Source organism: Monodelphis domestica, chromosome 2, assembly GCF_027887165.1.
Source record: "Monodelphis domestica isolate mMonDom1 chromosome 2, mMonDom1.pri, whole genome shotgun sequence".
Classification (NCBI taxonomy): domain Eukaryota; kingdom Metazoa; phylum Chordata; class Mammalia; order Didelphimorphia; family Didelphidae; genus Monodelphis; species Monodelphis domestica.
The window spans coordinates 203,646,885-203,659,595 of record NC_077228.1 but is presented as its reverse complement, the minus strand read 5'-3'; the positions used below and the strand labels follow the sequence as shown (position 1 = coordinate 203,659,595).

Below are 12,711 nucleotides of genomic sequence, written 5' to 3'. Positions count from 1 at the left end.
CAGAGGGAGAGAGGAGGCCCCGAGGGAAGGGGAAAGGAAAGAACCATGACTTCAAATATGTGAAGAAGAGTCTTATTCTGTTTCTCTGGATGAGAATGAGGGAGTTGAATGAGGAGGAAGTTAAAATGAGACAGATTTTGGCATAAGGTGGCTTAAAAATTATCCTTGGAACAAATGAATGAATGAGTGAATGAATGAAGGAAGGAAGGAAGGAATGAATGCAAGGGCTGCCTCCCGAAGTACTGAACCCTTTGCCTACCACAGGAAGTTCCCTCAAGGGTCGGGCCAGCACTGGTCAGGGATCTTGCGGAGTATAAATGAGTATGAGATTGAACTTGACCTGAAAAGGTCCTTCCACCTGCGAGGATGGGAGCTGCTACTGGGCACCAGGCAGGAAGGATACTGAACTAAGGAGACTGGGTGTTCGGGGTGATGGGACCCAATGGATGGGGGGCGTGAGGAGGAGGAGAGGGGAAAGGAGAGGAGAGAAGGGGAGGGGGCGGCACTGCCGGGCGCGGCCTGCAGGGGGGGCCGGCGGGCGGGCTGAGACAATCGTGGGGAGCTGCTTGAGCGGGGCTGCGCGGGGCGGGGGCTGCGGGCTGTCTGCCGGAGGAGGAGGAGGAGGAGGAAGAGGAGGAGGAGGAGGGAGGGGCGGGCGGTGGCCCGGGCCTGTGCCTGTGCCTGTGCGCGGGGGGCCGGCAACGCCAGGGGCAGCGGGCAGCGGGCGGCGGGTAGTGGGCAGCGGGCGGATGGGAAGGGCCGCTAGCTGCCGGGGCTGCCAGGATGCCGCCGCGGAGCGGCCGTCTTCTCCTGCTGCTGCTGCTGCCGCTGCTCCTCGGAGACGCTTCCCGGGCCCGGGGCAAGTCCCCTCCGGAGCCCCCCAACCCACAGGGTGAGTACAGGGGCCCCTGGGGCGGGGGCGGGGAAGCCCAGACCCTCCAGGCCCCCATCTTCCTCGCAGAAAGCCCTATCCTGTCTTCCTCCATTCTCCCGCAGCCCCAAATCCCACCCTGACCCCCTCCCCCAACGACGCCCAGAAAGCTACTGGGGCTGGGGGGAGAAGGGGCCAGGCTGATTTCCTCGCTCCATTGGGGGGCGTGGATCCTGTGCTGGAGGGGCCATGGGGAGCAGGGGCGGGGCCGGGGTGTCGGGAAAGAGACACAATGCGGAGGGCAGGGGCTCCCCGAAGCCCCCTCCGCCATGGGTTTCTTCCCCATTTGGCCCACCCAGGCAGACACTGCCAAAGCCATTGTCTGCCTGAGACACCCATCTTAGTACTAGATGAAGAGACCCCCGATGGTCTCCCCTCTGTCCCCCTGGGGCCTGACACCCACTCCTCTGCTAAATATGGAGTCTCCTCATTGGTCCCCAATCCCTCTCCACCCCCCACGCCACCCCCGGTTCTGACAATAACCCCACTGCTAGAGGTTGGGTCACTGGTTCCCTGTGGGCCCTGCCATCAGCCCCTCTGTTAGATACTGTGTAACCCCAATGATCCCCACTTCCTTCTGGATGTGGCTCCAAGACCACATCCTACCTTGATTCAGGAACCCGTATAGGAGGTGTACAATCTCAAATCAGTATTGAGGAGGAGGGAGCAGGTTTGTGTTGAAGGTAGAGGACCGGAACAGGAGGGACCCAGGTTCCTCCATTCCTTGGGAACTCTGGGCACGGTGGGGTGTGGGACCCATCACGTCGGTCTGCCTTGGAAACCAAAGGTCTTCAGTGCAAGCCAGTGAGAATAGGAGGTGTGAGAGGCTGGGGCCGGAGTCCCAGCTTCCCTCAGACTAGACCTTGCCTTCCTCTGTGCCTCAGTGCCCCTATTACTTTGGAAGAGACACTGCTGTCCTAACTTGGCTGGAGGGTTTGTGAGGAGACTATAGAAGCTAGCTTTCTCCTCCCTTCTCCCTTCCATCTCCTGGGTTCTTGCAAGGAGTGGAGGGTTTGGGGGAAAGAAACAGACTTCCTGCCAAGCTTCCTCACAAGAGCCCCTGACACTGGGTCCCCATGATTCGATCCCTGCCCATCCCTGGCTCCTAGAGGCTCCAGCCCCTGCCGGATGTGTTTAATCCTCCTCCTCACACACATACATACACACACACCTCTTCCCTGTCAGCTGCTGCCCCTCTGCTCACCCTCCCCCCAAAAGGGGGAGTCTCTGCTGCTGGGGTGGAATTCACCTCCTTCCCCCATCAGTGTGCTGGCTCCCTGAATTCCCCTCCCACCTCCTGTCCCTCTGGGGCTTGGGGTGGGTGGAGGGGGAAGGTTGACTTGCTGTTCTGAGCACAGTATTTCCCCTCCCTCCCCCAGGAGCTCAGCAGGAAAAGCAAGGGGGAGGGGGAGTCTGGCTGGGAAAGGGGGACAGGATTTCCTCCTGAAAAGAGGCGCAGGGTTGAGCCCCTGGGAGTGGGTGAAAATGAAACAAAGTTAAGTATTGGGGTGGGGGTGTTAGGGGTCCCAGGTTCCAGGGGAGGCTGAGTGAAGTACCTTCCAGCATGGGAAACCAGGGATGCCTGAGTCACAGGGAGGCTGAGAGCTTAGGGCTGTCTCCTTAAAGAGGCCGGGGGTGGGGGGGGGACATCATCTCCCAAATATCCCCCAAACTGGCACATTACTTTTCTGCCTCAAGTAGTGATATCTTCTACCTCTGAAATATAGCCCCTTCCTCACTGGTCCCCCAAAGGAAAAGTCTCTGTGGTGCACAGGATTCTTAGTTAATCAGGTCTAAATATAGCAGGACAGGGATAGGGAATGGCTGGGAGCTGAGACTGGAACTTGGGCCTGCCCCAAGGCTCTGGGATGAGGGCTAGGATATTTCCTTTAGTTATCACTTTGGATCTTGGTAGATCATTAATTCATCTCTCTCTGTCTGTCTGTCGCTGTCTGTCTGTCTGTTTGTCTCTGTTTTGGTCTCTCTGTCTCTCTCTCCCACTTCCTTCCTCCTTCCCTCTCCCTCTCTTTCCTTCTCTCTGTCTGTCTCTCTTCCTTCCTCCCTCTCTCCCTCCCTTCCTCTCTCTCTCTTTGTGTCTCTCTCTTCTTTCCTCCCTTCTTCCCTCTCCATCTCTTTCTGTCTCTCTTTCTGTCTGTCTGTCTCCCTTTCTCTCTCTCTTCCTTCCTTGCTCCTTCCCTCTCCCTCTCTTTCCTTCCCTCTCTCTCTATCTCTCTCTCTTTCTTCCTCCCTTTCTCCCTCTCACTCTGTCTCCCTCCCTTCCTCTCTCTCTCTCTTTGTATCTCTCTCTTCTTTCCTCCTTTCTTCCCTCTCCCTCTCTTTCTGTCTCTCTGTCTCTGTCTGTCTGTCTCTCTCTCTCCCTCCTCTCTCTCCCCATCCCTTGCCCCTTTACTCCTATTACCCCTATTTCTGGTCTGTTCCTTCCAAATACTGCCTTTTTGGGAAAGCCTTGGAGGCCCTGGCCCTGGGGCCTTGGAGCTTGGGACATTGCCTAAAGTGGCTACATTCCAGACCCCCAAGTGTCCCTTCTCCCCCCCCAATCTCCCAGCTGTTGGGTCCAGTTGTTCTCAGCCAGGCCCAACCCCACTGAAAGCTTCTCTGAATTCTTCCTGAGTCGGAGGGGCCCTGTCACCTCTGGGAACTATCAAAGTAAGGGGTTCAGAGTGGCTTTTGCCGGGGGGAGCTAGGTGAGAATTCCAAGAGAGGGAGAGGATTGGCCTCTATAGACCTCTATGATTAGGAATAGGATAGTCACCGGCTTGGAGGCTTGGAAGAAGACCAGCAGCTGGGATAGGATGCCAGGGGCAGGCATAGCTTCATATGCCCAGGAGCTAGATGCCAAATATCGTCAGCCACTCTGGTTGCTTCTGACATTGAGGGTGGCTCTCATCCCCAGGCTCCAGTGCCCGCCCCCATTAATGCCAAGCATAGGCTTATAGAATCATAGCTGTGGAGCAGAAATTCTTAACCTTTTCTGCGTCATGGACCCCACTGGCAGTCTAGTGAAGCCCGTGGACTCCTTCCCAGAATAATGTTTTTCAATGCATAAAATAAAATATATAGGCTTGCAAAGGAAATCAATTATGTTAAAAATACAGTTATCAAAATGTTAACAGCTCGAGTTCAAAGATCCCAGTGTCAGAACCCCAATGGTCCCAAGAGGCCATCAGTCTCACTTCTCTTTTACAGATGAGGAAACTAAGGCCCAGAGAGGTTGAGAACTTGCCCAAGGTCACACAGGTATATCAGAGTCCCCCTAAGAGGGACCAGCTTGGGTTAGCCAGGCCCCTCAATTTGAAACAGTCTAGGCAGCCCCGCTCCCACCCTGCTCTCTGGTTCCCTTAAGAATGCCTCGTCCTGGCCCCATGCTCTGGCCCTGCTCTGACTCGGACATTTTCGGTGCATGGCCAAATAGGAATGGTGGGTAAGTGCCGAACTTTGAGGAGCTCCCAAGGAGAGGCGCTGCGTATGTGTGTGTCCAGGGGGCGTCCGGCTGGAGCGGGCAGGACCCCGGGGATCCCTCCCCTGTGCTTTGGTAACAGTCTCTCAACCCCCCTTCCCCTCTCCCCGGGGCCCCAGCTCCTCCACAGAGCCCTCCCAGGAGGAATGAGGGCATTGCCGTGGCAACGCCAGCTTGGCTGGGGGTGGGTGATGCTGGCTGGCTCCCAGAGAAGGACAAGCCTTGGGTTAGGAAGTGCCAGGAGACACGTCTGGAAATGGAAGGATTCCCATGGGGGTTCCTGGGGGAAGCAGAAGGAAACCCCGGTGCTGGAGACAACGTAGGGGACCCCAATGGAAGATTCTCTGGAGAGTGGAATTGTGGGCTTTGTGACTCGGGGCCTGGTCGGATGGCTCAGACTCATGGACTACAAATCCCATCTGAAGAGTCTCTGAAATCCCTCCTTTTGGTCTTTCTCACCCCGGATCCCCCATTCCTCTGGAGTCGTTCACTTTTCTGCAGGCCTCTCCAGCCCTGCTTTCCCACACCCCAGCCTCCCAGGCCTTTCCCGCTCTCACCGCTCTGTACTCGTGCCATCTCTCTGTTGGCCAGATCCCTTCTCTCCAAATAGCCCTCAGACTGTCATCCCCTTCCCATCATCCCCTCCTTTCCCGTCTTTCCAGACGCTGTGTCCCTCCTACCTCCCCCCCCCCAGATTCCCAGCTTTCCTCTCCCTTTCCTCCTACCGTCCCATCCTTCTCCCTGTCTCTTGACCCGGCCGGCCTCCAGGCCTCCTCTTTGGTCCCCTTGGCCCTGACTCCTGTCTCTCCCACAGAGGTACTCATCAAGGTGCAGGTGTATGTCAGCGGGGAGCTCGCTCCCCTAGCCCGGGCCTCCGTAGATGTGTTTGGGAATCAGACCCTGCTGGCCACAGGCACCACAGACGCAGAGGGGGTGGCGACCCTGCCTCTCAGCTACCGCCTAGGCACCTGGGTGCTGGTCACTGCTGCCCGGCCTGGCTTCCTTACCAACTCGGTGCCCTGGCGTGTGGACAAGCTGCCCCGTGAGTGTGGGGGTGTTGGGTGGGGCTGGAAGGCAGCCTTATTTCCCCACTCCTCCCTGACCAGCTGACCCTCGGCCCCTGCCCAAAATAGACACGAGGGGCCCCTGTTGTTAAAGCAGCTGCCACCCAGGCTGGGACTGGTGGGGTGGGGGAGCCCAGAGGGCTTAAGACAAAGCTGTGGGAGGAAGGGGGAGGGCTCCCTTGGACCTTCCCCTCCTTTGGGAAGTGCCTCCAACTAGGGGGAGGCCAGCGTGGAAGGGAGGATGCAAATATATTTGTCTGGTGCCCTCCGGAACTGGTCAGGAGGAAGAAAAGCTTAAGGAAAGGCGGTGGGTGGGGAATTGGGGGGATGCGGCCTTGGAGAGGCACCTCACGGGAACTGATGAGGCCCTCACCTGCCCACAGTGTATGCCTCCGTCAGCCTCTACCTGCTTCCTGAGCGCCCTGCCACCCTCATTCTCTATGAGGACCTTGTGCACATTCTGCTGGGCTCCCCAGGTAAGGTGCCACTGGAGCACACAACCAAAGCCTTCTAAATGGCAAGGAAGATCTCTTTCCTTACCTTCTTCTGTGGTTCCCCCCTCACCAAGTCAGAACCTCCCTCACATCACTTCTTTCCTTCTTTCCTTCTTCCTTTCTTCCTTCCTTCCTTCCTTCCTTCCTTCCTTTCTTTCTTTCTTTCTTTCTTTCTTTCTTTCTTTCTTTCTTTCTTTCTTTCTTTCTTTCTTTCTTTCTTTCTTTCTTTCTTTCTTTCTTTCTTTCTTTCTTTCTTTCTTTCTTTCTTTCTTTCTTTCTTTCTTTCTTTCTTTCTTTCTTTCTTTCTTTCTTTCTTTCTTCCTTTCTTCCTTTCTTCCTTTCTTTCTTCCTTTCTTCCTTTCTTCCTTTCTTCCTTTCTTTCTTCCTTTATTTTTCTTTCTTTCTCCTTCCCTTTCTTTCTTCCTTTCTTTTTCTTCCTTTCTTTCCTTCTTCCTTTCTCTCTCTCTTTCTTTCTTTCAACCCTCACCTTCTGTTTTAGAATCAATACCATATATTGGATCCAAGGCAAAAAAGTGGTAAGGGCTGGACAATGAGGGTGAAGTGACAGCTGGGAAGGGTCTAATGTCAGATTTGAACTCCAGATATCCTGTCTCCAGGCCTGGCTCTCAGTCCACTGAACCCCTCCCTGTCCCTATCTCTCCTTTTGCTAAGACAACTCCCTATGCCTAGAATAAACTCTTTCTCTGCATCCCACCCCCAACTCTGTCCCTTAAATTCTGGGTCTTCTTGACCTCAAGTCAGTCAGAATTTTTTAAGTTCTTCCTATGTGATAGATATTATGCTAAGTGCTGGGGATATAAGAAGTCACCTTTTAATGGGCTCAGCATTGGGGAAACTGAGGCTGATTAGAGGTTAAGTGACTTGCCCAGGTCCACATAGCTGGTGAGTGGCTGAAACAGAATTTGAACTCATGCCTTCCTGACCCTAAGTACTTCCTAGCAGCCTAAGCATCACACAACTAATAGCAAAGACAGGATTAGAACTTTTATATACTGTATTATACTCATGTATATTGATAGTGATTGTCTTTTTGCTCAATTCCTACCTCATCCCTCTCTCTGCCCTGTCCCAGGTGCCCGCTCTCAGCCCTGGGTACAGTTCCAACGCCGGGCAGCTCGTCTGCCCCGAAGCTCTACCTATAGCCAACTCTGGGCTTCACTTACCCCTGCTAACACAGAGCAGGAGATGAGGGCCTTCCCTGCCTTCTTGGGCACTGAGGGCAATAGTTCAGGTAAGGCAGGTCCAGGATGGTATGAGGCATGGAGGTGAGGGATGGGAATGGAGATAGAGAATGGGGATGGGGGTGGGGATTGGATGAAGGATGGGATGAGAGATGAGGATGGGGAATAGAGATTGGGGATGAGGGATGGGGATAGGGAATGAGGATAAGGGATGGGGATGGGCTGAGGGAGAGGGATGGGAATAGAGATAGGGGATAGGGATGGGATGAAGGATGGGATGGGATGAGGGATGAGGATGGGGATAGAAATAGGGGATGGGATGAGAGACAGGAATGGAGATAGAGATAGGGGATGGGATAAGGGATGGGGATAGGATGTAGGATGAGGATGGGGATGAGGAATGGGGATGGGATGAAAGATGGAGATGAGGATGAGGGATGAGGATAAGGGAAAGAGGGAGTCTATGAGAGAAATGGGGGGATGTGTGGCTTGGCCACATTTCCCACCCCCCATATCTTCATCCCTCTGCAGCCAACAGTTCCTGGCTGGAGCTAGCACCCTTGGCTGCAGTAAGCGTCCACCTACTGACTGGCAATGGAACAGAGGTGCCATTATCAGGGCCTGTGCACTTCTCGCTGCCCCTCCCTCCGGGGCCTCGAGCCCTTAGTACCAATAGCATCCCTGCCTGGAGATTCGACCCCAAGAGTGGTAAGTCCTGGGCTGTGGGGCATTGCTGGATGGGAGGAGGAAGGGAGTGGCGTGAGAAGAGGAGTGTTTTTGGCTAGGAAGATTATCAGTAATTCCCCTGATTGCGTTGTCTCACTTTCTGCCACCAGGACTTTGGGTACGAAATGGGACAGGACTGATTAGAAAGGAGGGACGGCAACTCTACTGGACTTTCGTCTCCCCTCAGCTGGGCTACTGGGCTGCTGCCCTGGCCTCCCCTGCTTCTTCTGGTGAGGAGCCAGTGGGGAGATGAGGAAGATGGCCTCCCCTACTTCTGGATTGGGGCTAGTATGGCCTCTCTAGGAGAGGCTGGGGGGCTTGGGTGAAAGGGAGATGAAGGAATGGTAGGATCATAGATTGAAGGCTTGTTTTACGCATTCTACCCTTCAGATACCTTGCCACCTACCTCTTATCTCTGCCCCTTACAGCCTTTTTCAACTCTGAAAAAAAAGTTAAGGCACTTGCTCAGGGTCACACAACTTCAAAGAAGTAGAGGTGGCAGTGGATAGAGCCATGGCATGGATATGGGAGGGTCTGGGTTCCAATCTGGCTTCAGATACTTCCAGGCTCTGTGACCCTGGACAAGTCACTTAACCCCAAATCCTAGCCCTTACTGCTCTTCTGCCTTACATACTCAATACTCAGTATCAGTTCTAAGACAGATGTTGAAATAAAAGTCAGCGTCTTTGCACTCCCACACTAAAAAGGAGACATTTTCCTCATGCCTACCATGCGCAGAGCAGTGTGCTAGACTAGGTGAGTTTAGATAAGACCCAATCTCTGCTCTCCTAGAGCTGGCAATCTAATGGGGGATAACACGGATGCATAGATATAATTGTGATAGGTGGAAGCCAAGCCATTGGAGAGACGCAAGGGGGCAGAGATGGCTGTTTTTTATTTGGGGACGTCGGGGAGGGATGAGAAAGAAGACTCTTGAGAGGAGATAGCAATGTAGTGCTTAAAGGTTTAAAAAATGAGGAGAACTGCGGGTTATTAGAGAAAAATCAAGGAGAGCATTATAGACAGCGGGAATGGTGTGGGTAAAAGAGTAGATGTAGTGGGCCACTGGGTGGCTCAGTAGATTGAGATGGAAGGTCCTGGGTTCAAATCTGGCATCTGACACTTCCTAGTTGTGTGACCCTGAGCAAGTCCCCATTGCCTAGCCCTTACCACTCTTCTGCCTTAGAACCAGTACTTGGTATCAATTCTAAGATAGAAGGTAAGGGTTTTAAAAAGGGGGTGGGGGATGCTTGGGGCAGCTAGGTGGTTCAGGCACCAGGCCTGGAGATGGAGGTCCAGGGTTCAAATACGGCCTCCTAGCTGTATGACCCTGGGCAAGTCACTTAACCCCCATTACCTAGCCCTTACTGCTCTTCTGTCTTAGAATCCATACACAGTATTGATTCTAGGAGTTAAAAAAAAAAAGGAATTGTGCAGGGATGTTGGGTCATGCAGTTTGGCTGGAATATAAAGTATAGGAAGGGCAGTGATGAGGGAAGGCTGGAAATTGGGATGATAGCAGCTAGCTGGCCCACGAAGCAGAATGATGTGGCTAAATCTGTGTATGAGGAACAGCAGAGGGCCCTTCGTGGGTCCCCAGGAATAAGCAGCTCCACTAGGAAAAGCCGGGGATGGCAGGGCAAGGAGACCAGCAGCAGGTCCTCCCTAGGCCCCTTGCCAGCCCTCCTTCCTTCTCTCCAGGCACAGGGCTGGTGACTGTCACGTCCGGCATTAAAGACATCAGCACCTACCACACCATCTTCCTGCTCACCATCCTTGGGGCCCTCGCCCTGCTGGTGCTGAGTCTGCTCTGCCTTCTCATCTACTACTGCAGGTCAGAGGCCTTCGGCCCCCTCCCCCTCCCCCGACAGCCCTTCCCTCTCAACACAGCTCCTCTTTGGGATTTCCCAGTTCCCAGCAGCCCTGTGCCACTCCACGCACCCGGCCCTGCACCTCTCCCTTCCAGACACCTCGTGCCTCCTAGCGCTTCCTATTCGACACCCCAACCTCTTCTCCTGACCCTGGATATCATCCTTCGGTCATGCCCAGGCCCTCAACTCCATTCCCCCAATGGGCTCCCCTCCTCCCCCTCCCCTCCTCTTGGCTGAGCTTTGGTCATTCAGCCAGGTCCAACTCCCCAGGACTGTCCATGGGGTTTTCTTGGCAAAGGTGCTGGGAAGTCCGCCATCTCCTTTTTTGCCTCCTTTTCTATATCCCCAAGCCAGGTCCGAACAGTGTTCTCTTCCTGGACCCCCAGGCCAGATCCTCCCCACTTCCTCATGCTGTGCCCTGTCCCCCTTATCCACAGGAGGCGATGCCTGAAACCCCGGCAGCAGCTGCACAAGCTGCCTCTCTCTGGGCCCCTGGAAAGCAACAAAAAGGACCAGGCCACTTCCATGTCTCAGCTGCACCTCATCTGCGGAGGGTCTCTGGAGCCTCCTTCCACAGGGGACCCCGAGGCACCGCCCCCCGGGGCTCTGCATTCTGCCTTCTCCAGCTCCCGGGACCTGGCCAGCTCCCGAGATGACTTCTTCCGTGCCAAGCCTCGTCCAGCTGGCCGGGCATCGGCAGAGCCTCCTTGTGTCCGAGGAACCGAGGGTGCGGGCCTTAAGGGGGCTCGCTCAGTGGAGGGGCCTGGGGGACTGGAGCCCAGCCTGGAAGAGTACCGACGGGGAGCCCCGGGAGGAGCTACCTATATCCATGATCCTCCATCCCCACCGCCACTGCCCTCCCCCTTTGACCACTTCTTAGGGCACAAGGCCAACCCAGAGGGCAAGGCCCCCGACTTCTTGCTCTCGCAGTCTGTGGACCAGCTATCCCGCCCGCCCTCCCTCAGCCAGGCTGGCCAGCTGATTTTCTGTGGATCCATCGACCACCTGAAGGACAGCGTCTACCGAAACGTCATGCCTACCCTGGTCATTCCTGCCCACTACGTGCGGCTGGGGGAATCTGGCACGGGGTCAGGAGATGAGTCAGCCCCATCCGAAGGTGCCGCTCAAGGCCCTGCCCGGCCCTTTCCCCAAGCTGACCCCCAGCGCCAGCTCCTGCAAGGCCACCCAGGGGCGGGCGGCGAAGGTGGCGAGAGCTGGGCAGGTGCCCGCTCCACCCCAGTCAGTGGCTCTGTAACCATCCCCGTCCTCTTCAATGAGTCTACCATGGCCCAGCTGAATGGAGAGCTGCAGGCCCTCACTGAGAAGAAGCTGCTGGAGTTGGGGGTGAAGCCCCATCCACGCGCGTGGTTTGTGTCTTTGGATGGACGCTCCAACTCCCAAGTGCGCCACTCCTACATCGACCTGCAGGCAGGCGGGGGCAGCGGCGGGCGAAGCACCGATGCCAGTCTGGACTCGGGCGTGGATGTGCATGAGACCAGGCCTCTGCCCCGGCGACGGCCCCCAGCCGCCCGGGGGGAAGAGCGGGTCTCGGCCCCCGCCCCGGCACCCCCGCCAGCCCCACCACGCCTGGCCCTGAGCGAGGACACGGAGCCCAGCAGCAGCGAGAGCCGTACGGGCCTCTGCTCCCCAGAGGACAACTCCCTGACTCCGCTGCTGGACGAGGCGGTGGCACCAGAGGGCCGGGCAGCCACCGTGCCCAGGGGCCGGGGGCGCAGCCGGGGAGACAGCTCCCGCAGCAGTGCCAGTGAGCTGCGTCGGGACTCCCTCACCAGCCCTGAGGACGAGCTGGGCGTGGAGGTGGGCGATGAGGCCGGGGACAAGAAAAGCCCCTGGCAGCGGAGGGAGGAGAGGCCACTGATGGTGTTTAATGTTAAGTAATCCCCTCCATTCCCATCCCTCCCCTAGGGTTGGCACTGGGGTGACATTGGGGGTGCCCAAGATTCAGGCCCTCCTCAAATGCACACCCTTTCCAGAGCATCAGTACCAGGGACAGGTGGTATCCAGTTGCCCCAGCAGGCAGTGCCAACCTTGAAGAGGTGTCTGGTGCAGCCCAGTCACTTAGGGCTATGTTGTATCTGGGTTGGGAGGGAGGCCAGGGGCTAGGCCTGTGTAAATTGGGACCTCTCTGTTTTCCTTGCCCCGTGGTGGCTCTTGGAGGTGCCAAGAGGATGCCACAATGTGGAGGGGGAGGGTGGATGCTGGGGAAAGAGGGAAGCTGTGGGGAGGGGGCAAAGGTGGGTGGGAAGGGTTTGTCCCTGACCTCCCAACATGACCATGCCACGCTGGCAGTTACCCCCCTCCCCCAAGTGCCTTTTCTCCCTGGCAGCCCCAGTGCCCTATTCTGGAAAGAGCAAGAGGGGGGCCAGGACTTTTCAAGGTACATGAAAGGGACTGCCTGGCCCCAAACCCTAAAAAAAAAACCCTTTTGGAGGCTGGGGGGAAGGGAGTGACTCCCATCATTTGTATAAATACCCTGTATATAGAAAGCTCTATTGTGGGGAAGATGGGGGTAGGGAGACTGGGCAGAGCCAGGGGAGGGAAGGGGGAGCTCTGGGGAGGACAGGATCCCTGGGCCAGGAGTGGGGGAAAGTGGGAGGGAGGGAGGGGATGGCATGTGTGCTGCTTGTTCACCAGCCTGTAAAGTTGGCACCATGTCCTCTAGAACAACCTGGTCTAGGCCATTGCCAGGGGTGCCACAGGCAGGCTGCATTGGGAGACATGATGGGAACCAAAGGGCTGGCTTGAGAGACAATACATAAAAATCATTGACACTGACTGAGGCTGGCATTTTTCTTTCTGGGGAAGAGAGGGAGGGACTGAGGGAGATGGCCTAGATGGCAGGAGCCAAATAAAACAAGTCTAGGGGGCCCTTGGAAAGGGAAAATTCTGTCTTCGGTGGCTTTCTTCCCCCAGGCCCACCCCAG

At 56.0% G+C, this 12,711-nt stretch overlaps 1 protein-coding gene across 1 annotated transcript; it reads left to right on the top strand.

Moving 5' to 3' along the window:
* Positions 1-621: 621 nt before the first annotated feature.
* On the top strand, positions 622-12,562 carry FAM171A2 (family with sequence similarity 171 member A2). Its single transcript, XM_056816944.1, has 8 exons — positions 622-892; positions 5,224-5,451; positions 5,857-5,949; positions 7,061-7,219; positions 7,701-7,877; positions 8,006-8,125; positions 9,597-9,729; positions 10,204-12,562. Exons 1-8 carry the CDS (start codon positions 784-786, stop codon positions 11,663-11,665), a joined length of 2,481 nt encoding a protein of 826 aa, XP_056672922.1. The 5' UTR covers positions 622-783; the 3' UTR covers positions 11,666-12,562.
* Positions 12,563-12,711: the final 149 nt, after the last annotated feature.